Genomic DNA, 25,078 nt, shown 5'->3' with positions numbered 1-25,078 from the left:
ATGTCAGACCCATTGGAAGGAATGACTTCATCAGAAATGGAGCAAGACTAACAATGGAGTGAGCTGTTTGCCGTGGTATGCTGGATCTGCCTTCTAACAGCTCATGAAAGCTTATTGTTACACATTCAAGAATTTTGTGAGCGTGGTAGTTTAAAATTGGCCATGAAGTGAGTATTTACATCATGAAAATGAGCAAACACTATAAATAAGAGATTTTATTTTAAGAACAGGTTTACCAACACATTATTGGCTATTCAATAAAGAAGTGAACTCGTTGTCACTGGAACTATTCAAACAGAAATTTGGCTGTTTCCTAAAAACTGAGTTGCATTGAATGGAATAAGGGAAAATTCGAAGGTCTCTAAAGTCTTATCCAAGTGTATTTCATTTTATCACTTGAATGCACAGCCCATTGAAATTTCTGTTATTTGATTTTTTTTTCCTGGTGCTATATTATTTGACATCCACTCCTTATCTACTCCTCATCTCAATATGCAAGTATCCCCTAACCCCCACCCCAGTTTTTTCTGTTTCAACTTTTAACAGATGAGTTTCTATAGCTCAGTGGTCTCCTGTTTGGCTGTTGGCCAGCTGCTTGAACTATGAAAGGTTGCATACTCTCATTAAGTCTCTTTATTTTTTTTTTAATTAACTTTTTGGGGTTACACTGGTTAATAACACTGTAAACCGGTATAAAACCTTATAATATGGCTTCCCGTGCCCACCACCTGCAAAAAGCAACAAATGTACAAACAGAACCAACAAAGAAAAAAATAAAACAAAACTTCTTTATCTCTTAAAAGGAGATGAAAGATGATAAAAGTGCCTCTGTCAAATAGTAGTTCTGAGTCTTAAATGAAGCTAGTCCCTCTAAAGCTATTAGTGTAATGCTTGGCCATGGTAAGGATCTAGTAGATGTCAATTATTATTTCCACTTATGGGAGAATCAATTTTTTTTCAAAATCTTAGAACTCTTGGACTCCAAACTTTACAAGTACATATACACTTTACTAAGTTGACTGGCTTGTTTCTGGATCTGTCTATAAAACTGATTTTTTAATGTATTTAAGTCTGTTTTCTTATTACCACTGTATGGTCAGAGATGCAGTCTTATGAGCTACTGTATTAAAAACAATGAACAACAGATGTTTTCAGTGTTAGCAGGCTATTGGCAGCATATAAGTTGCTTAGAACCTGGAGAAATTTAAAGAGAATGACATTAAAGTTTTACCCTGCCCCCATCTCCCACCCCGACCCCTGTCCCCAACGACACAGGCCTGTAGGAAGAAAATGGTGGTGAAAATATAGCAAAGGTGTTTATTTTGGGTATAAACTGTCCTTTCATTGATAGGCTGATGAAGCATGAGAGAACTGGACACACCCAGAGTGGTTTATAAGCAGAATAGCTCATAACCTTGGTGTGGAAAAGGCCCTTTCTGGAACTCACAGAACAGTCTCTCTATAATTTCATTCCGAAAAGGAATACAAGCTTTTATGGATAAGGACGTGGGAGACCTATGTGGTATCCATTGTTTCTGCAGATCTTTTCTGTTTTGTGTTGTTTCTCAATAGTTAGTCATCTCTGCACACACTATCATTGAAATACAGTATGTTATTCAGAACTGAAGGTGCATACACTTACTAAAAATATTTACCTTGCATATGCTGTATAGAAATGTGCTTTTTATCAGCATCAAAGATGTGGTAAGTTTCTGACTGGCCCCTTCTGCGAATACCAGTCTATGTGGTAACCCAATTCCAGAAACTAGTCTTTAGTCCCAGCTCTGGCAGGTCTCCTCAACATGGTTGACTATTATGAGCAAATCAAGGGTTTTGCTATTATACAGATTCCTGTCATGTAAATAGAGCACAGTTTAAAAACCATTCAATCAGGCAGTTAAGGAAATGATCAATCCATTCCCCTCTTTGGTCAGTGTTGTCTGGCACCAATATTTGCTGTTAATCTTTGCTCTTTGGATAACTTTGGTATATGAAACAACTATATTGAAAACAAGTTTGGAAGCTTAGACCACTTGGAATATATATTTACAATCTAAGGTTCATTGTCAGGATTTAGGCTTCTGATCTAAGCATCTACTGACCTTATCTCTCTTTTTGCAAGGAACACCTCAGGGTCTGAGTATTTTTTGACCCTTTGACTTTTTGGCTACTCGATATAATAGATGATCTCAGCGAAAGTATCCATTGAATAGTTCCCTTCTCCTTCGATGTATACCATGTTGGTGGGTGAAAAGAAAAATAATAAAAGGTGGTACAAAAATATTTAATAGTAAAGTCAGATTCAACAGAAGCAGAAATGGAAGAAAGAAGTCTAATTGTTCCACTTTTAAAACATGTGTTTTCCATAGACTGCTGGTTTTCTTCAGTTTTCATAATTACAATTTCAGGCAGCATCCCTCCTTCCAGAACGGTTATCCCATTTGTGGGTTATCCATTTCCTGTGCATTTCCTTCCTCCCGCCCACCTCCTGGCCACATTAACATTACTGCATGTCAGAAACGATAGCACAGGTGGCCAGAGCAGGTTTGGGAGAAGAAAAAAATGAAATGGAAACTTGTCAAGGTTGCTTTGTGTTAAATTAAAGCATTTGGCGAGGAGAGGCCCAAACTCACTCTCGGCCAGAGTGAGACATTTGAAAAATATAGGTGTTTGGATATTTTTACGATTTCTTTCATGATCACTTCTGTTAACCAAGCACATTTTGGCTAGGTTTCTCTGATGAGGTCAGAGCAGTTGTGAACTTGGACATAAAGTTGAGGATATGCTCACATTTTGGGGTATATCAATGCCAACATTTACTGAAAATGTAATCAATCAGCCGGTATTTACTGAAATCCTTGTTAGTCTTAATTTAATGCATAGTCTTCTAAGGGCTTACAATCAAGACAAAATCCACACATAATATTCAATAGTCAACAATAGTTCAGTAGAATTCAGTGAGTAGGGGTTGTATGTGTAGAATAGAGTGCATGTGCGTGTGCGTGCGCGTGTGCGCGTGTGCGCGCGCGCGCGTGTGTGTGTGTGTGTGTGTGTGTGTCCCTCAGTTCAGAGAAGGGATGAAATAGATGAAGAACATGAGAAACAGTTTTTTATAGGAGGGGGTACTCCTAAGCTGTGCCCCAAAACTGGGGAGAGGTAGGGAGAGTGGGATTTGGATCAGTATGTAGTAGTAGTAGTAGAGAGGGGAGGTAAGGTTGGAGGAGAAGGGAGAGATATAGAGAGAGGCCTTGAGTACCAGACCAAAGCCAAGGTGAGAATACGGTGCAAATGCTCATAGAATATATAAGCCCCTATTTTCTAGATATGATCTGTAGTAAAAAATGGGTACACCCTTTGTTAGAATGAATCCTTGAAACTACTCAAGTGTGTTTATAATATTCAACAAAAGGCTATCTCCTTTGGAGAATAAATTAATAAATTCATGTCAGGGAGCATTGGAGGTAGCTGTTGCTAGTTAGCAGTTGGTTTTGAAGGATGAACTTTGAAAAGAGATGAGCTTCCATTTCGGTGGTACTTCAGATAAAAGCAGAGTCGGACTACAAGGCCCTGGAAGATCTGACCTCTCTTTGCCTTCTGATTTGCCCATGCCATTCTGTCCCTCCTTCGCTTAAGCTTCGGCAACACCCCACCTTCTTCCTCTTTCTTCGTTGTGCTAACTTGTTTCCCACCTTTTGGTCATTGCCTTTGCTGTGTCCTCTACCAAGACAGCGGTCTTCAGGCCCTTGGGCAGACCAGTTCTCATCAGTTGTCTCAGCTCACATTTCATTTTCTGAGTCTTGGGGCTTTTTTTGACCATCCCACCTAAGTGGTGTACTCACACCCCTCAGCATTCACTATCTATCATCCTGTTTAATTCCTTTAAAGCTGAAGGAATGCTCTGCATGGTCTTATTTATTACCTGTGCTATCCCTTTGCAGTGTTTCCCAAACTTTTGACATATGTGTACCCCTTATATAATTTTCGTAACGCTGAGTACCCCTCGTACTCATGAGAACGTAGAATTAGGCGCAGCAAAGCACGGTGCAGTGCATATCCCCACCAAACTCCGGTGCAACGCGTACCCCCACCAAACTCTTCCCGTACCCGTGGGGGTATGCGTACCACACTTTGGGAAACACTGCTTTAGAGGGATCATTAGGAGAGCCCAGCATGTAGTAGTTGCTCAATAAAGTAGGTGTTCAATGAATCAATGGCAGTCCAGTCTCCATTATGCTTCGCACATACAAAGCTTATGTCCTGAAGTACTGAACTGTTTTTAAGCAGGAATAAAATAGAGTATAATGAAAGACAGGGCGAAGTGGGGGGGAGGGGGGCTAGTGTCACTATGGCATTATGTTTACAGTACATCTCTTTTTCTTTGTTCCCCTATGGTGTCTTCAGAAGCTAAAAACCAACACCGCTCAAAGGGATATTTCAAAGAGATGAGCTTTGAAGGAATAATTATGTGGGTTGGACCAATGCTAGTAAATTACATCCGGAAGAGCTTCTAATTAATTGTGTGTATGTTGTAGCCATTGGGGAATGAAATCATGACACACGATGCGCTAAGGTTCAATGTTTCTGCAGCCTGCCCCTTGAAGCCCACACGCACGTTTTCCTGTGCATGTCGTGTTTCTGTACTTTGCACTGTTCTTCTCTTCCTCCTCAAGGTAGTGCTGCCCTGGCTGATGTGGCTCAGTTGGAACATCATCCTGCACCGAAGGGTCTCAAGGTTTTATTCCCAGTCAGGGCACATGTCCAGGTTGTGGGTTCAATCCCCATTCAGGGTGTATATGGGAGGCAACCAGTCCATGTTCTCTTTCACATTAATGTTTCTCTCCCTCTCCCCCTCCTCCTCTCTCTCTGCCTCCCTCTCCCTTTCCTCCTCTTCTTCCCTGTCCCCCTCCCTCTTTCCCTCTCCCCCTTTAAAATCCTCAGGTGAGGATAAAAAAATAACAAAAAACCAAAGTAGTGCTGAATGAGTGTCTAACCACTACAAACTGTGGTACAATAGTCATTGTTAACTTATTGAAAGAAGATTTTCAAAACTGTTCTCTTTTTTTCTTGTTCATGGGTTTCTCACAGTAGCACCCTTTTGGCTGACACTACCAGAGCTGCCTGAGATGGTCCTCATTCGCAGCTGGGTTGGCTTGTAAGCAGTTGGAATTATAAAGTACATGTTCTTCAGTTACCTAGTGTGGATTTATAAATGACATCGTACAATGCCTTTTGTGTGTCATTAATCCATGCTAACAATAAATGGTACATCCATTATTCTGCTGTTGAAATAGACTTTATTATGTTTTTCCAAAGGATCAGTGGTGTGAGAACAAGTTACTAGTAGAGCTGGTGGAAGAGATTTCATTTGCCTTTCCCACATCTCACCTTCCTGCCTCCCCCTACTATGCTAGAGATCCATGTTTCTACTCTAACAGGCAATCCCCCACATTTCTGTTAAGTTTTATAAAATGTATCTTTATTGTTGAAAGTATTCCAGATGTCCCCTTTTTTTCCTTCCATTAACCCCCTCCATCCCGCTTTCCCCCTCTCCAGGCCTTCACTTCAGTATTGCCTGTGTCTTTGGGTTATGCATAGAGCATACATTGGTATAGTCTTTGGTTAATCTCTTCCTGTCCCTCCTCCCCCCTTCCCTCGGATTTGTCAGTCTGTCCCATGCTTCCAGGTTGCATTATCTTAACAAGCAGGTGATTCTCCCCCCTCCTTACTGCTGAGTAACCCGCAATATCCCGTTCTCCCTCTTCCCCCGTTAGCACTGCAGTGACAACACACACCCCTGCCAGTCGGACATGAACATTGAAGGGGCCTGGAAGAGAGGCTACACGGGAAAGAACGTCGTGGTGACCATCCTGGACGACGGCATTGAGAGGACGCATCCGGACCTGATGCAGAACTATGTGAGTGCTCGCTGTGGGCAGGGCGCCTTGCCTCCTTGGAAGCAAGGGAGCTCCTGGTAGGATTATCAAAAAGTGGGGGAAGGACTGAAAACATGCAGCAGCCAGATCCAATGGTCTGTGGACTGCTCCTGCCTGGTAAGAGAGGCACTCTCAGAGGCCAGGACCCCTGAGATAACGCTTTGAACTCCCGAGTGCCTTTGATGTGCTGACAACACACAGCAGGTGATAAGGGAGCAGGAATCCCACCACTAACACCACCTGCTCCAACAACAACAGCTCTTCTCAGCTCCTCCACAGCCAGGGACTGCTGTTTCTTTTACTGAGAAAAGTGTTCTCGGAACTTTTCTCAAGTTATTCTGTTGGTCTATTGCTCGCCTTTATTATTTTATTTTATTTATTTATTTATTTTGAAATATATTTTATTGATTTGTTACAGAGAGGAAGGGAGAGAGATAGAGAGTTAGAAACATCGATGAGAGAGATTCATCGATCAGCTGCCTCTTACATGCCCCCTACTGGGGATGTGCCCTCAACCAAGGTACATGGCCTTGACCAGAATCGAACCCAGGACCCTTCAGTCCCCAGGCTGACGCTCTATCCACTGAGCCAAACTGGTTTCGGCTGCTTGCCTTTTTTAGAGCACAGTCATGATCACCCTAGCGGTGTTCCTTAGGGATCAATGAATTCTCTTTCTTAAGAAGGCAACGCAATTCCAGGACTCAGACAGAACATAAGATGAGCCCAAGGTCATAGAATAAGCAAAAGTGCTGAAACTCAGGACTTTCATTGAAAGCTCATGATCTTGATACCCAGTGCCCACGTAGGGAGTATGGGGTGTTGAGTGTGTTTTGGGGAGGGGGGTACCCTGTTCCAGGACCCTGGGATCTTTTGCTCCAGGGGCCTTCAGGGCCCCTCCACCCCCATGATAGTCACTGCCCAGGAGTGTGCCAATGGCCCCTGTCTTCTGCTCTCCAGAATTATCCCTTCCTGGGCTCCTCCTCCCTAAGTTTGGTAGAAACTGCCATCATTATCTGCTGATTTGCCATTCTCTGTCTGCTCTAAATTCTGGCTTCCTGACACCTTGGTATTCTCCCTAAAATATTTCTTGTGTTACTCAAGTGCCTGCAATGACTCCCTGTTATCTGCAAATAACAACTCTGATTCTTGTCACGGCTTCACAAAAACTCCTGGTGTGTCTCACTCACACCCATGCCTCCTGACTTCTGCTCTAACTTCTTTCCTGCAGACAACTGTTTCCACCCAGAAACACCGACATCACTATGGACCCACTTCAATGTCTATCACTTTCATGCTTTTCATGAAACAATTGGGCTAGAATTGGCCATATGTTCTCTTCGGTGTTTCTTGTTTGCTCAATTTCATTTATTTAATGACACTTAACTTCTCTTAAATTAATTTTCCTTTTGTCACTTAAACCTGAAAACCCTCCATTTTATGTTTGCAAATAAAGAACTTTCAAGTCACTTCCTTGGCCCATCAGAAACTACTACTGTCTCCAGCAGTCACCCTAGATTCTGACCAATGAGAACCTTCCTTCACACAGAATACCCAGTATCGCCTCACACTTTTATCAACTTCAATTATGTTTTCTCCCAATATTCTACCTCATTACTCTTTTTTAAGAAAAAAATTCAGCCAGTGCCCTGGCCAGTATGGTCAGCTGTTTGGAGCATTGGCCCATACACCAAAAGGTAGTGGGTTCAATTTCCTGCCAGAGCACATACCCAAGATGCAAGTTCAGTCCCTGGTTGGGATGCATTCAGGAGACAATCAGTTGATATTTCCCACATCAATATTTTTCTCTCTCTTTTCTCTAAAATAAATTTAATAAAAGGCATATCCTCAGGTGAGGATAAAAAAATTCGGCTAAGAAACTTCACAAATTAATTTTTGTAATGAAATCCTGAAACAAGTTTCCCAAAATTAGATGATTTTCTCTAAGGGGGAGAGAGAGGGTGGGGGGGGGGGAGGGCTGGAAATTCATTTGATTATCATTTGAGCAAAGCACTTGAGTAGTTGCTCTCACCCTGCCTCCAAACACACTCAGATAAACTTGTCTCTTCACAGCATAGACTTTTAGAGCTAAAAAGGAACTTCAGTTCAGTCTCCTCATTTGGTAGGCTAGAAAATGAGGCCTGAAGCCTAAAATGAGTAAACCCAGACTGTAGATAGAACAGAACTGTGAGTATGGATCTCCTCATTTGGTAGGCTAGAAAATGAGGCCTGAAGCCTAAAATGAGTTAACCCAGACTGTAGATAGAACAGAACTGTGAGTATGGATCTCTTAGCAAATAAGTCTTTCTTGTCATTTGCATGCTGTTTTTATGGTATACTAGAGGCCCGGTGCATGAAATTCGTGCACAGGTATCGTCCCTACGCCTGGCCAGCGATCAGGGCCATCTTCCCTAGGTGCCTGCAGCTAGTTTTGCCCCCTGCCACTACCCAACCCTGGTTCCCCATTCGCCATCTGGTGATCCGCGCTTGATGTTGGGGAAGGGACCAAGAAGTTGGCTGTTCCCACCCGCTTGCCGGCCCCACCCCTGGAGTGAGTGGCCATTGGGCAGTCGGAGCCTGCTGGCCAGAGAAAGGGATCAAGAGGTAGTCAGTGCCTCATACTGATTGGTCTAGCAGTCGTTCTGCCATTAGGGTCAATTTGCATATTACCCTTTTATTATATAGGATTCCTGCTCCTCGCTGCATTGAAATGTATCTGACAAAGTACAAACAGCTTTAACCTAATTGTGATTGCATTCTTCACTATTTTTATTTTTCCCCTTAAAAGAAAATTACAGAATTTATCTGTGCAATTACCAGTACTAGCACCTTCTCAGTTCTAACGTCAGACCTATGCTGAGCAGAGAAAGGCACAATGGGTGGGGTGTTGGATGGTCTGGGTTCAAGTCTTGGTTCCCAGGCAGTTGTTTACTTAACCTCTCTGGCCAGGTTGTTTAGCCTGTCTTGGCCTCTGTTTCCTTCTATGTAAAAACTAGTAAGTTACACTAGCTGCACTCCTTCATGCTCTGTGACACTGAGCAGGGCTACATGCCCCCTTTATCCAGGAAGCTGGGACTTGGCACCTTTATATGTAATGCATATATTTTGCTTAATTCTCCCACACCTTTCAGAGTCTGTGTACCATAAGTTATTTTTAGAAACAGAGCCTTTGATAAGATAGAAAACAAAAATTAAATCTATGTTCACTAAAACCAAAATCAGGAATTAACAAAAAGCATCAGAAAATTCAAAGGATCCTAAATTAGTTCTATCTAGAGTGCTATAAAATTGCTTCAGAGGTATTTTTGCCTCATTTTGAACCTTGACATATAATGACACTTTGTTGGTTCTTTTGATTGGGTAACAAGGCTGTTGGATTTTAGTAAAAAGTTTGAATTATAGAATCTTTTATAGTAGATAAAACACCTGAAACCAGACAAATATTGCCTAATAGAGATCCTGAAATAACCTGATATAGTAAATTTTTAATATTGACTTTTAATTGACCTGCTAATTATTTGTGAATGATTTTTATCTTCAAAAGTGTTTGAATTGACGAAGCCAGTTTGGCTCAGTGGATAGAGCATCAGCCTGCGGACTGATGGGTTCCAGGTTCGATTCCGTTCAAGGGCATGTACATTGGTTGCAGGCACATCCCCAGTAGGGAGTGTGCAGGAGGCAGCTGATTGATGCTTCTCCCTCATCGATGTTTCTAGCTCTCTCTTCCTCTCCTTTCCTCTCTGTAAAAAAACAATAAAATATATATTTTTTAAAGTGTTTGAATTATGGTAAGGGATTTGACATTCAAATAATGAAGATAGAGAGTCCATGGGGAATAAACCTCTTTGCTTCTGGGTGCTGTAGGAGTACTTCACAGAAAAGGTGATAATTGAGGACATATTTGAAGAAATTGGGTGAGAGGCCAGTTCTTGGTCTAAGAGGAACAGTGCTGGCAAGAATCGACCAGACACATCTTTGGTCTGTGAAGAGTATTTCTTCTCTCCAAGGGGGGAAAAGACGACACTGATTATTACTGAACAAGGCATCCTGACACTAGCAAACCATAAATGTATTATTTAATCTAATTACTCTCTTGCAGAAATGTGTTTAAGAATGCATGAGCCTACAGGTTAATGGCTAATTAATGACCATCTGTCTCCTTTCTCCCTCTTCTCTGTGGCCATAGGATGCTCTAGCCAGTTGTGACGTGAATGGGAATGACTTGGACCCAATGCCTCGTTATGATGCAAGCAACGAGAACAAGTAAGGCCCAAGGGAAGGCTGGCTGGCCTGTGACTGGCAGGGAGCCTTGCTCTTTGCTTTTGCTGAGAGAAATACTTTACTTGGGACTCCTTGGTAACAGATGATCCCGAATTTGCTCCGGGATAAACAAGTGTCTTTCCACAGAAGCTTCTAGTTAACAAAAGGGAGAGGTCCACATAGTAAGAATCATTACAGAGAGAAAGAGAGAGAACACTCTAGAATGATTCTATTTCCAGATTTTGAGAGGAGAGCTGGGGAATATTAGTAATTATCGTTCAAGTGGTGATTGACCCTGTGACCAATATTTGTTTAGGAATGGGGTGCTAAAGGGAGAGGCAGAGGAAGTATCTCCCAAAAGAGCTGCTTTACTCTGTTAAGTTCAACAAACTTCATTGAATACTGTGCTTGAGGACTCTTTCCTCTCCTCCTCCTGTCGTGATGGTGTTTTCCACTAATAGACCTGCACACTTAGAAGGTTTGCCATGTGTGGAACACATTACATTTCTTATCTCCACAGTCAAGAGCTTTAGAAACCCATTTAACTACAGTTACACTTTCCAGTTAGTACAGCAGTTTTTATGAAAGCAAATGAAAATGCACATTTTTTTGATAAGGTAGGATATCTTAACATTCTTCAGAAAGTAAATGGAAATGGTATTTGTTGCTTACGATGATATGGGTTTTTTTAAAGGCTCTAGTTATTTCTAATCTCTAGATCACATTAGCTTTTTTTCTTTTTACTGCAAAGCTCCTCCAGCATAATACTGTGATTCAGATACTATCATTGGAATTCTTATTTACATATTTTAGTTGGGGTTCCGCAGAAGTTTCAAAGAGAGGTGTTGTGCCCATTTATTATGTACTGTTCCTAGCCTGTGTTTTTCCTTAGGGAAGAATTTCTCAGCAAGCATTATTTGATTAAGTCAATAAGTTTAGATAAAACTATCTGACCTAGATAATTGTGACTGTACATGGGATTTTTTTTTTCTTTCTCTTTACCATCTACCAAAAGAGTTACTTTGGAAAATATGCTGGTTATTAATATTAAAAACCGAATTAACATTAAAGATCACCTTTAGTGGTGAAAACATTAATATGCAAACTGATGTAGATAGACTTTTCTAGAACTTTCTAAAGAGAAAGGGAACTAAATTAAACTGGGTAGTTTCCTTTCAGACCTGCTCATTGCTGTCTAGATTACACTGTTTGAAGTTATGATGAATTTCACACAAAGGATTATAATTTGAGATCCTGAGCTACTGTATTTAACCTAATGTGCAAGTTAGAAGGAAACACGAAAGAAAAAACTTGAAGCTTCAATAAAGTCATTGCTAATAAAGATCAGTCTATTCTGTTATAATGCGATATATGCATTTGTAAAAATGCTTGCACTCTGCAAGATCTAAAACCACAGAGTAAAAAGCAAGTGGAGTTGGAGCTCAGCACTCAAAAACTTCATCAGTGATACACACAAAAATGATTCAAAACAATCCCCATTTTATCCATGTAAAGTGGTTAAGAAATATATAAAACTACAATCTCTGTAGTACTGTATCTGCATAAAGACCTGAAGTTTGCTGGTGAACATGTGTGCCCATTAGATCGATTCCTATCAATGTGCCTGCCACTCTGTGTGCAAAAGTCAAAGAATAAGAGGAAAAAAGAAAGAAGAACATTTCTACAAAGGTCAGGGACTAGAGAGGACAATGATAACGTAGGCTTGGAGGGAAGGGGGACAATGAAGCAGAGTGAGGTATACCACCAGTTCAGCCTTCAGGAGCCTGGCAGTTGCAAGTTATGAAATAGAGGGTGATGGGAAATCCTGGGAAGTAGCAGCCCGGCTATGGATACGTGTGGACCGCCGTGCCTCCTGGGTTGCAGCTCTGGGTAGTGTACTCTGTGTTCAGGACTTAGTGCCCCTGGGTGTGTTTCGTACGTCTATCTAGAGTTTCTGGGGCAAAATTGTGAATCAACAAATGCAAATTTCACATATGTTCAAATCATTCTCTAATGCCATGGTCGGCAAACTGTGGTTCGCGCACCACATGCGGCTCTTTGGCTCTTGAGTGTGGCTCTTCCACAAAACACCATGGCCTGGGTGAGTCTATTTTGAAGAAGTGGCGTTAGAAAAAGTTTAAATTTAAAAAATTTGGCTCTCCAAAGAAATTTTAATCGTTGTACTGTTGATATTTGGCTCCGTTGACTAATGAGTTTGCTGACCACTGCTTTAATGTATCAGTCATTGTTGATTGATCACTTAGATATGTCAATCAAAATATTTGTATTTTAAAAACAAAACAAATAAACATTTGTGTTGTCAAGACAAGCAGTATAGCAGAACTGGCCGTACTATATCCTTTAGCTATATTTATCCCATCAACATTTATGTAGAGAAAAAAGAAACAGGAAAATCTAGATCATGTTAATATTTAGTGTGGAGGGACAAGAGGGTCTCTTGGTAGAAAATGAAAATATATTGTGCCCTGTAGTCAGTTCTCTCTGAATCTACACGTACTGAGTTTTGCATTGAAACCGTCCGTGGTGATAGTGACTGTTCTTCAAGGGGAGGTGGGGGGTGGTGGTGGTCCTGACCTGTGACTAACATCGCTGATCACAAAGTCTACATGTAAAGATAATTCTCTCAGTATTGGTTTTGGTGGCTCTTTACAGTCTACCTTTTAAAACGGTATCCTTTGTGAGGATTTCCTTTTCAACTTGGCCACTCCCCAAGACCTTTGTTTTAAGAGGAATCATAGCCATTCTGCTCACTCTGGGGTGTCCTGTTTTGACCCATTCTAAGCACTGTCCATGGCCCATTGAATGTGGTGTGAATCTGATTATTAGGGGATATGGGAATTGGTCCAGATGTGTGCTTAAGTTTGTAGTCTCGAGAGAGAAATGTGGCATTTTCCATGGTGCAGCGCCAGCACTGCCTACCTTTATTCTATGAAAGTCAGCAGTTACCTGGGCTATCGGATGTCCCTTTATCTCCTTTCATAGTGCTGCCTGATTTTTATTTATTTATCTTTGCCAACCATAAGCATGTAGTCATGCATTTAAGGTTACAATTAAAATATCTTCTCTGTTCATTACACTATAACTATAGATATGATTGATGGACCTGCCTATAAGCATAGCTCCATAGACAGATAGTTCTGTTTGAATAGAGGTCACTTGGTCAGGAAATAAGAGTGGGTTTGTAGTCTAGAAGAGTTGACTTGCCTTGGTTCTTCTTGATTAACTTTATAGTCTCTGGACCTAACTACTTGGAACTTTAGTACTTTTTTTAAAAATCTGTAAAATGGGCATAATACTTCCAGAGTAGCAGTGAAGTATATAAAGCACCAAGCATACCAAGCTGACTATATAACAGGTGCTAGATAATTATAGCTTTTATTATAATTATGTGTTTTATTCCTTTATCCAGTTCTTGGTAAGTAATGGGTTAAAATTATAATTACCTCAACATAAATATGCATATGGGCGTTTAAAATTTAAACTATGACTTGGAGGTCTTCATTTCCAAGGTTAGGGGTTTAGTTAGGTCTTTCTGGTCCTTTAGGGGCTGGGAGCTATGAATCATTCCGTCTATAATACATCTGCTGTTCATTAATTCCATTTCCCCATCTCTCTCAGGGATCAGGAGTCCTTGAATTTGATGCAAGATAGTAAAGGGGAGGAATTTCAAAACCTTAGGACGAGGAAGTTGAGGGATTTGCTATGCAAGTGCCTCCTCTTTGTATGGTCTGACCAGTAGGCTTCAGAGCATATTTGAAATTATTTCATATGTGGCAGCATTTGCTCATTCATTCAAAAGGTGTGCCTTGATGCCCCACTCTGTGAGTGATGATGCTCTGCTAAATGCTGGGGGGAAGCTGTGGGGAAGTAATAAGGTTACTCACTAAAGGATTGAGTTGGGAGATGACTCAGTAAGAAGCTGTAAAGCCTGAAGGGCTTCTAGGACTAAGAACTTTATGCAAATCATTGTTTCTTAGACTCACAGGATTACATTTCTAGTCCTAAAGCTTTGGGGTGAAGGTAATCACTTCTGAAATACAAAAGTTATAAAAATCCACTTCTTACTACTTTTTCAAGTCCCCCAAATGGTAGTGTGTCAGACCTAAATAACGGATTCTCAAGAAATAGCATTATTAGGGGAGACCATACAACGAGTCCTCCAGTTCAGCTTTGGCTCCATTCATATTAGCTTGCTGAATAAAGCTGACTGCATTGTTCTAGGCTTTAAAATAGAAAATGCCTCGCTGTAAATGAAACTGCCTCCTGGCATTTCATACCACGACTCCTATTTCCGATAAATGAATTATTGATGTCTGAGCTAGATTGTCCCTTCCCTAGGTTGCTTCTCGTTAAATGTTCCCTCTGCTTAAAAGTCATAGCCACATATTTAGTGGGAGATGAGACCATGGCATTATATTTTGAGTGTAACACATATGGGCCCTGAATCTAATCCCTTTTTAAAAATAAACCAATCCACAGGTGAAAGACTCATTTTCCCAAAGGAATGGATTTTTCATTTTGTTGCATATCTCTGTTTCTAGGAAGATTTAGCCAGGGTGGATGGAAACACCTTTCTTCTGGTCCTTTAGTCTCCTTTCACACATCATTTTTGGTTTTAAGAATGCCGCCATGTCTGCCGAAACCGGTTTGGCTCAGTGGTAGAGCGTCGGCCTGCGGACTGAAAGGTCCCGGGTTCGATTCCGATCAAGGGCATGTACATTGGTTGCGGGCCCATCCCCAGTAGGGGGTGTGCAAGGGGCAGCTGGTCAATGTTTCTCTTTCATCGACGTTTCTAGCTCTCTATCTCCCTTCCTCTCTGTAAATAATCAATAAAATAGATTTTAAATAAATAAATAAATAAATAAAAGAATGCCGCCATGTTGCAGAAACCCAAGTGTGTATGGTCTTTCTTTCTTATTCTTATAGATGGACTATTGTCAGGCGGGAGTGTCCCAAAACCAGGCCAATGAATGTAGACAGTGTTTTCTGATTATACGGATATATTAATCCAATCTGAGATGGAGGGGAGTGGGGAGGGAGAGAGAGAAAGAGAGAGAGAAGAAGAAGAAGAAGAAGATGACGACGACACACTTTAGGTCTGTTATCAATAGCTGTGTGACCTTAATACTTCTTAATGTAGCAGCAGCATTTCTTTGCACACAGGATTTAGTTAAACATATTAAGATAAAATCACCCTGTAGCTAAGTAGGTGAGGAAAAAACCTGCCGAAGAAAAGCAAGTCATTATCAGAGGCTGATTTGTTTTCCAAATATTTTCAAAATTTTCCCTCTAAGCCTTTTGCAAAACAACATCTCCAATATACCACGTGGTAGTTGCCACATCGGTGATTGTCAAGTCGATTTACGCAATGTTGTCCCTACAAAATGTACAGACCAGATGCTGACTATTCACAGAACAGACAGCTGTGAAAAACATCTGACACTTTTCATATACAGCCATAGATTTTATGTCCATGAAAGAGCCTCCAGTTAATATTTTAGAAAACTCATTTCTATCATGTGGCTTCTTGATGCAATCAATACGTCGAGATACGTTTTGATATCTCTTCGGTTCTGGGAAGGCGCTTGGGGTGCCGGAGCCTCACAAAAAGCTGTAGTACCAGAGGCCAGCCATCCTCTTCCTTCCCCTCAACAGTCATCAGTCACCAAGTGCTGACAGTTCTCCGCATTGAAGTCCTGCTCTGTGATAGTTCTCCAGAGACACCCCCACCCATCCCTCCACACTAGCCTTCCCTTAGTCTTCACTCTTCTCTCACCTGCCTCCTTATAAGATCTCCTACCAGGCTTCCCTGTCTCCAGTCTCACCCCATCCTGCTGAGGGGTCTTTCTAAACCAAAGTAAGAACATTAACATCCTTTAATGTCTTGAAATTTCATTAAAAATATAAGACCCTTCAGGACCCTGCTCCTCCCTCATTAAGTCTGCTCTGCCCTGTGTCCTCTCCTTCTCCCGGTTTATTTATTAGCCTGTCAGGACTTGGAATTCCCCAAATGTTCTGCCACTGTTCAGCCTTCCACTAGCTGCACCTGCACATTCCCTCCTCCCCACTCAGCACGTGTGGGTTCCCCTGTGGTGCCTGCACTCCCCCTCCCTCATCTGTGCTGGCTGCCCTCCAGGGAGATTTCATGGCACCTGTGAACTTACTTTTCTATGCAATCTTTCCTGTTGTGGATGCAGTCACACTTACCAAAGTGGGGAAGCGAGAGGCAAGACCAGCTACTGAGAAGATGATTTCCAGGATATAAAATGTCTAGTTTTACTTATAATCATTATCAGAGTGTCTACTTTGATTGGCTCATCTAGATGAACTAGCAAAATGTATCCCAGTCAAAGTACAATAGTAACCTATTAAATGGTGTTATAGCTTTATATGTATATATATATATATATATATATATATATATATATATATATATGTATGTATATATATTTATATACACATGTATATACTTATATGTATATATTTTTATATAGTGTTATATATAGTTAGTTATATAGTTATAGTTTTATATAGGCCTTTACCTCGTGCTGCACATTTTTTTTAACCCGTTACCTTTCTACAGAGAAGAAAGCTGATCTCTAGGCACTGTATTAATGGGCTCCCTTGCCTTCTGGGTTCCAGTTGGGTTTGGCCAATGGAAGACTCAGGCAGGAGATAGTGGGATGCTCTAGAGGGGTTCCAGTGTCGCTAGTCTGAAACACTATCCATTCCCTATTGGTTTCCCCAAACCCCTGCATCTTTATGTGAGTCCTTTGAATACATTTTTCTCACGCCCAGTATGAAGGAGCCCCATGTTTCCTGTTTGGCCCTTGACTGACAGAGATATGGTACTCCTTGAGCCTAGTACCTCTAGGATGTTTAGACACCGCTAAGATAGAAAATAATATATATTACTGTTATGATGGAACGATTGAAAGGATTGGAACAACCAGTTGCTATGATGTGCACTGACCACCAGAAGCCAGGCATGAGCCTCTCCTGCCATTGCAGCAGTGCTACCGAGTGGCTACAGCGGCAGGCTCAGTGGGGCTGGGATGACTGGGAGTGGCACAGTGCCTGGCCTGGGCTCAGACTTTATGCACTACTACATCCCTTGAGGGATGTCAGACTGCTGGTTTCAGCCCGATCTTCTGCAGGCCAGCCTGCAGATTGGGCTGAAACTAGCAGCCCCATATCTCCCGAGGGGTCCTGGGTTGTGAGAGGGCACAGGCCAGGCTGAGGGGTCCCACTGGTGAACAAATCTTTGCACCGGGCCTCTAGTTAGATATATAAATAGGGTTTGTCTGTAATGAGAGCTAAATAAATACAGAAAACGGTAATTTAACCTAGAATTCCATTCTTACACCTGTCACCTGATGTATAAATATTAATTTTTTATAAAGCATTGCCTTTATTGTTTTGGGGCTTATGATCATGATAATTCAGTCTTCAGACTCTTTTGTTCTTCCCTCGGTCAGTTCCAGTGTTCTCAAGGATTTGGGGCCTTACTCTCATGGGGCTCTCATAACAGTTTTGATAAAGGGTGTGATTGATGCTCTAGGTTAAAGTCATATTTGGGTATAATTTATGCCTACCCAGTGCACTATTGACATGAATAATTAATAGTAGCTTCAATTTAAATCTCTTATTTAAAAAACAAACTCACCAATTCCAGAGGCCTCTACAGCTGATGGAAATTGCAGTAAGGGAAAGAGAGAAGTATCCTTTTTAAATAATGGATTAAGTATTTGAGCAGGGTTTCTAGACAAGTGTATTTATTTATCTTTCTCTCTTAATCTTCTAACCTCCACCTTGGACCTTTATATTTTTCTCTTGTTTCCTTATGCCCATAAATATGTAAAATTTAGGAGGGCCTTGAGAAGTCAGTGCTAGGCTACACAATGTGTGTTATTGCAGAGTACTGGAGAAGGCATCCAAGACTTTTCGAATGTGATGTTTGGACTGAATCAGAATGCAAACTGAGGGGAGGGGCAAGAAGCCCTTGTTTTGTGTATCTCACCCTCCCGGTACAGATACCAGGAGAACATGCCGAAAATATAATGAAACTGCACACTGGCTGATAGTTCATTTCATTATCCGGGTAATAGTAACATATTGGTTGCCTTCTCTTCAACCCAAATGCCTTCTAAGTTAAGGAACTAAGGTTAAAATTGTGTTATTATACACTAATAGACATGTCGACATTTTTCTGTTTTAGCAATTCAGGTGCAATAGAAGCCTGTTGTTCTAGTGAATTTAAAATAAGCGTGTGTTTAATATCAGTAGAAGATGTTTGCAGTCCTTAATAAAGGTGGACAGGTAGAAAAGCTGTCCTTTCGGTCAGAACATATTTGACTAGTTCTCATGGGGGAGGCCCGCAAAGCTGGCAAAGCCACACAGGAAACGATGCTCTGCTTTCCGGAGAGACCAGGTGCCTGCCTTGTTGGCTCCACCTGTGGCCTTGGGGAAGCGTTCTTAGCAGAGCCTTCCTTGCCACATCAATATCTCAGTGTCCCTGTTTAACTTAAACAAACAACCAAACATCTGCAGATCTACTACTGGCTTGCTATTTGAATATATTTGAATGCAGTGGAAGCAACTGAGGATAACATTAGCATATCTGCATGTTGTCTCATTACTGCTCACAGCCACCCACATTCAGAGATAATGCCTAGAGAGAGGGGAAGTCAAGTGCCTAATGTCACTGAGGGGCAGTGAGAATGGCTGCTTATTGTTCCCATGGCATCTATTTACCTGCAGAGCTGAATTAATCTGTAGCTGAGTAGATGAGAAATTAATTCCTGTGTGGAGCACATGCTTCAGTAAGTTTATTCCTTTGGGAGGACTGTAATACCAGATGGGTGCTCCACTGTGATCAGTACAGTCAGTGGCCTGGCTCTACCACATGCTGGTACTCAGGGCCCTGTCTCTCTCGAGAGTGGGGGTTCGTCCACAAAGCTTGTCAATACCTTAAGTCCATGTGACTTTGAACAAGTAACAAAGATAATTGGTTACAGAAAGTGATTGTATAGATCAAACTTCCCCATGATATTGTTCTGTGGAAATAGATGAAGGCCACTCAAGTGAAACTGGAGGCTGTTTATCAGAACTTACTCTCTCAGGGAAGTCAGCTTCCATACTTGAAGGCAGACACAGGACTTGGGAAAGCTGTATAATTACACACACATAGAGAGAGAGAGAGAGAGAGAGAGAGCAAGAGCGAGAGCGAGAGAGAGAGCGAGAGAGAGAGCGAGAGAGAGAGCGAGAGAGAGAAAGAGAGAGGGAGGCAGCCTCAGGTATGGTCTGATCAGGTGTTATCATGGGAAAGCTGGAACTTGGGTGTCTGTTTTCAAGCAATTCTCGTACTTACTAACAGTGTTTTTTGTTTTTTAATTAAATTTGAATGAAACAAATTTGGACAAGTACCAGGTGGTCATAATGTTTTGGAAACTACATAACTGTGCCGCAGGTACGGATGTTATCAACATTATTATTAAGGACAAGAATGAGTAATAAGACTTAGACTAAGTCTTAGAGGACAGGTAGCTTTCACATTTCTCCACACGGAGATACAGACTGTTTGAGGTTGGAGTGATACGAACTAAGAGATGCTTTCCAATGTTTCTGCACTTAAATGACAACCCTTGAGAGTGCTCTGCACATGAAGGCTGTGGAAGAAAGATTCTCCGTAGGAGGAAAAGCGTGTACCCCAGGGGAGCCATGGGCCTCGGGAACCTCCTCCCCTCAGGAGGGTTTATAGCCTTGTGTCCTGCTTTGGGGAGTTGTGTGACTCCTCTTGCCTGTAGAACCTGAAAATAGCTCCCAGGGTATGAGACTGGCCAGGGGGCTGCTTGTGATTTTTCCAGCGTCTCCTGAAGCCCCCACTTCCTCCACCTGTGTCCTCATCTCAAGCTGCCATCTCATGAATTTTAGAAAAGACTGACCTTTGTTAGAAGAATTTGCCTCATTCTATTTTTAGATATCCCTACACCATCTGCGTATAATTTATATATGCTACTAAATGCGCTTGAATTTGCATGAATTGCAGCTATAATAACGTGTGGTGACATCCTGGGCCGAGATGAGCTGACTGCTCAAGATTGTATATGACCTTTTTGCTTTGGGTTGGTTTTTCCTCCTCTTGAGAGGTTCATCCTCACAAGATCCCCGTCCCCCCTCCCACGCCTGTCCCAATTACCAAATATAGACTCTCATTTTCTCCTCGATCTTCCAGCAGCCCCTGTATCAGGTTGTCACGGATCCCTTTCTTTTTCCACCATCCCGATACCTTGATCTTCCCTTGGGCTCGTGGGCTCTAGTGTAATGTCATCACGCAGAGCAAGAAGCACACGTTTGTGTCTAGCAACTGGCCACTCTTGGCACCAGTTTTACATAATTTATACCAGGTGATCTAACTGGAACTGGAGTTGTTCAGCAGTTTTAATTAATGACTTGTATTGTTAATTATATTGGATAATCAAACTCTTTCATAGAATTTGTTTATTTTCTTCCTAAAAGAATGACAAGTCCCTTTCATGCTTTTCAGACAGTGGGAAATATTTGAAACTAAAATAGCTGATTGCTTTTTTCTATCTTTGATATCACCCATCTTTCATATCACATAAGGAGTATTGGGGGAGATTGAGTAATGGAGCATCTGAGAAGAAATTGGAATTTGATTGAGGGGGAAAAAATCAAAGAAGTAGAGGACTTCACTTTTTTTGAAATTTAATTCAAATGGAGGCAAAGGGGGTCCTAAAATGAAGGGCAATCCCAGAAGCAGCTCCCTTATCACCTACACTTTGAAGCATACCATTTATGGGACAGTGGAGGCCCCTGCTACTGTAACTAGTTTTTCTCAATGGGGGAATGCCACAGCAACTCTACTTAATTCTTGTAGAGGTTGAATTTGTATCATATTGGTCAGCCCCCTCTGGGGAGTATTACTAGTGGCGTTATTTTGCTGAAACCATGTTCCACAACATGAATTTATGGAGGTAAGGCCCATTGTTTTCCACTGTTGTGTTTGTAGGAGTGTTCACTTGTATTGAAATCTGTGCAGCTTCAGTGCAAATATGAGAAGACATTCAGATAAGGCACTGCAAATTATAAGATTACTCTTTCTTTTATATTTTATGATCACTCATATTGTTTTTATATCAGTTTATTCTATTCATCATTATCTGATTTCCCCATTGCGTTTCTATGAGCTTTTGCTAGAATCCCCATTGTAAAACTTATTTCAATTATAAGGGACACTCATGTTTAATTCATCCTAGTTGAAACAGAATATTCATATCTTCATATCTGTTATGGTTTTAACTGGTCTTTGATTCAGGAGATATTGTTTCTTATGCTAAGAGAGTAAACATTTTAACTATTGTTACTCTTAAATTCAAATTTTTCTGAGATTTGTAGCTTTTTGAAATCTGTTTAAATATAACACATATAGATTTCCTACATATATTTGGAGCGCAAATGGAAAAAATGTATGAGGGGGAGGGAGACCAAGTAACTGCTAGGTAAGTTGTTAAATAAAATCAAATCCTTTTATACACTGAGAGAATGTTTTGAGCAACATCCTATAAAAGCATGCTTTATGCTGACTCATGGACAAGCACTACATGTTCGTACTTGAAAAGTTATTGCTAGGTCATTGTAATAATTTTTAAAACTTATTTGGTCTTCCTCTGAATACTTCTATTGCTTTGAGAAGCTTGGTATATGGTTTGGAGAGCAGAGGGTAGAACAACTTTGGTCTCTAAAGAAACCTTGGCTGTTTTTGCCTGGGGCTATAAACTCAGCAAATAGAGTTTAGCCAGGTCAGAATAGCTTTTCTATGAGAGAAGGAGAGAAAAAAAAAATGGGTTTTCTGCTTCCCTTGACTGGCCTTAGTCCCTCCAAGTCATCTCAGATCTTACTTCCTCAAATACAGAGGAGCCATTGACTAAGAATAATAATTTCTCTAAAACTTTAGCGTTCACGAAGCATCTTTACATATATTCTCACTTGACTTGTAAAAGTTCATGTTAGATAGGTATTAGGTAATTCTCTTGGTCCTCCAGATCTGAGTTCTTTTTTATGTGTAAGGATTGTCTGTCTTCGGAGTCTTCTATAGTCTAATAGCCAAGACTACTCCCCAGTACAGTGGATGGAAGTGCCAGATACTAGTACCTTGCTCATACTCCCTTGCTCTAGTTCAGTGGTTGGCAAACTCATTAGTCAACAGAGCCAAATATCAACAGTACAACGACTGAAATTTCTTTGGAGAGCCGAAACCGGTTTGGCTCAGTGGTAAAGCGTTGGTCTGTGGACTGAAAGGTTCCAGGTTCAATTCCGGCCAGGGGCATGTACATTGGTTGTGGGCACGTCCCCTGTGGGGGGTGTGCAAGAGGTAGCTGGTCGATGTTTCTCTCTCATTGACATTTCTAGCTCTTTCTCTCTCTCCCTTCCTCTCTGTAAAAAATCAATAAAATATATTTTTTAAAAATTTCTTTGGAGAGCCAAATAGTTTAAACTTAAACTTCTTCTAACGCCACTTCTTCAAAATAGACTCTCCCGGGCCGTGGTATTTTGTGGAAGAGCCACACTCAAGGACCAAAGAGCTGCATGTACTGTAGCTCACGAACTGTGGTTTGCTGACTACTGTTCTAGTTGATGACATAGGCCTGGGGTCTAGATTCTAACAACCAGCAACACCTGTTCGTATTGGTGACAGAAGAGGCAGGTCAGCTCTCACTGCCTGTGTTCTCTCCCCTCTCCCTCTCAGTAGGTCTTTACTATGTATTTTTCTTCATCCTTTGGCTCCACCTTGGGTATTCTATGCTCCCACAATTCTGAGCTTCCCCCAGCCTTTCAATAAACCACTGTTGTGCTTAACTCAGTTACAGGAAAGAACCTGAAATGAAAAGTTAGTGGGGCCTCTCTTTCCAGAGGAAGAAGGCAACATTCACGGCAGGTCACAGAGCTCTCTGTAATTTGGGACACAATGTTAAATGCTCTTCTTTTGAATAACAACACTTTGGTCAGTGACAGCACATATGACGGTGGTCCCATAAGATTATAATGGAGCTGAGAAGTTCCTACTACCTGATCACATTGTAGCTGTCATAATGTCGTAGCACAAGGCAGACCCATGTGTTTGTGGTGATGCTGGTGTAAACAGACCTACTGCTCTGCTAGTCACATACAAATACAGTACATGCAGTCATGTCCAGTACCTAGTACTTGGTGATGGTAATAAAGACTGCAATACTCATTTATGTATTTACGATACTATACTTCTGATCATTATTTTACAGTGTACTGTTTTTACTTATGAGAAAAAGTTTACTCTAAAGCAGTATGCTGTGCTTCACCGGCAGCCACCTCATCCATATCGTGTTCACCATCTCTCTCCATTGCCCCGTTTTGTCTTGTGCTTCATTTATCCTGGGCTGTTTTGTATGATAACATGCTATGCAGGCTGGCAGTCCAGTAGCAGCAGGCCTAGCCGTCTAGGACTGTGTGAGTGCACTCTGTGATGGTTCCATAATCCAACGAATGGCCTAGAAATGCATTTCTCAGATTACATCCCATCATTAAGCAGCACATGACTGTATAGACTATATATTGTTAATAAGCAATAGATACTTTTGATCCATGGAAATCATTGTGGTTTGTGAGACTTTAGTGCTTATTTGATGGACTATAGTTTCATTCAGGAAAGACTTTTTGAATACTGACTAGGAGAATATCACTTGTAAATGAATCTGGTGAGCCCTAACTGGTTTGTCTCAGTGGATAGAGCGTCAGCCTGTGGACCAAAGAGTCCCAGGTTCGATTCTAGTCAAGGGCATGTACCTTGGTTGTAGGCACATCCCCAGGAGGGGGTGTTCAGGAGGCAGCTGATCAATGTTTCTCTCTCATCAGTGTTTCTTACTAACTCTCTATCCCTCTCCCTTCCTCTCTGTAAAAAAAAAAAAAAAAAAATCAATAAAATATATATATTTTAAATGAGTCTGGTGATATACTTTCAGTATGTAGAAAATGAACATTAAATTTTTTTCTAAATATATTTTTATTGATTTCAGAGAGGAAAGGAGAGGGAGAGAGAGAGAAACATCAATGATAAGAGAATCACCGATTGGCTGCCTCCTGCATGTCTCTCACTGGGGATTGAGTGAGCAGCCTGGGCATGTGCTCGGACTAGAAATTGAACCATGAGTCCTGGTTCATAGGTCGACGCTCAACCACTGAGTCACGTTGGCTGGGCCAGAAAATGAGCATGAGACCCATCACTTAGCTAATTCAGTACAACAATTGAAAACCTTTAGGCGGGTATGATTTGGAGACCATTGGTTTTCCAATAGTGTTTTATGGACATTACCTAATACTTGGTAATGATAATAACTGTAGAGTCTAGCGGATCTCACAGAGGGCCCAAGCATCACTCAGGAGGCCCTATGGAATGGTTGTAGCTCCTCGTTCTACAGCTAAACCTCTTTTTAAAAATGGTTTTAAAATTATTTTGGATGATGGCATTTCTCCTTAAAGTAAAATGTCCTGTTGATAGAAAACAAAACAAACTATTGTAAACCGGTGCCACAGATTGTAGAAACAGGGCTCAGAGTTGGCACTGGAGCTAGGCAGAAATCCCAGGAAGGATCCTGCAGGTGGTACATTTGTTGCGAGTCTTGGAAAATGACTGAGGAAATGGAATAATCATTTCTGAGAGAATGTCTGTGATGGCGAACGTGTCTTGGTATCAGTGAGCTCCTTACACGCTCTGGAATAAAAGGCATCCTATTTAGTCATTTTGAGTATTTTTTCTTTTTTGCATGAAGAGAAGCGGAATGTTCTTATTTTCCTCTAGAGCTCTTCCTTTA

At 41.3% G+C, this 25,078-nt stretch overlaps 1 protein-coding gene across 1 annotated transcript in view; it reads left to right on the top strand.

The window, feature by feature from the left end:
* Positions 1 to 25,078, top strand: part of LOC311630430 (proprotein convertase subtilisin/kexin type 5) — a 274,874-nt gene that overhangs the window by 107,566 nt on the left and 142,230 nt on the right. The window contains exons 4-5 of the mRNA XM_084899423.1: positions 5,772 to 5,915; positions 10,117 to 10,193. Coding sequence (XP_084755549.1) covers positions 5,772 to 5,915; positions 10,117 to 10,193 — 221 coding nt within the window. The remainder of the gene's footprint in view (positions 1 to 5,771; positions 5,916 to 10,116; positions 10,194 to 25,078) is intronic.

This window comes from Pipistrellus hanaki, assembly GCF_964339955.1.
Source record: "Pipistrellus hanaki genome assembly, chromosome: 11".
Lineage (NCBI taxonomy): Eukaryota > Metazoa > Chordata > Mammalia > Chiroptera > Vespertilionidae > Pipistrellus > Pipistrellus hanaki.
Note: the sequence above shows the minus strand (reverse complement) of the source record. Positions and strands in the feature narration are given on the sequence as shown.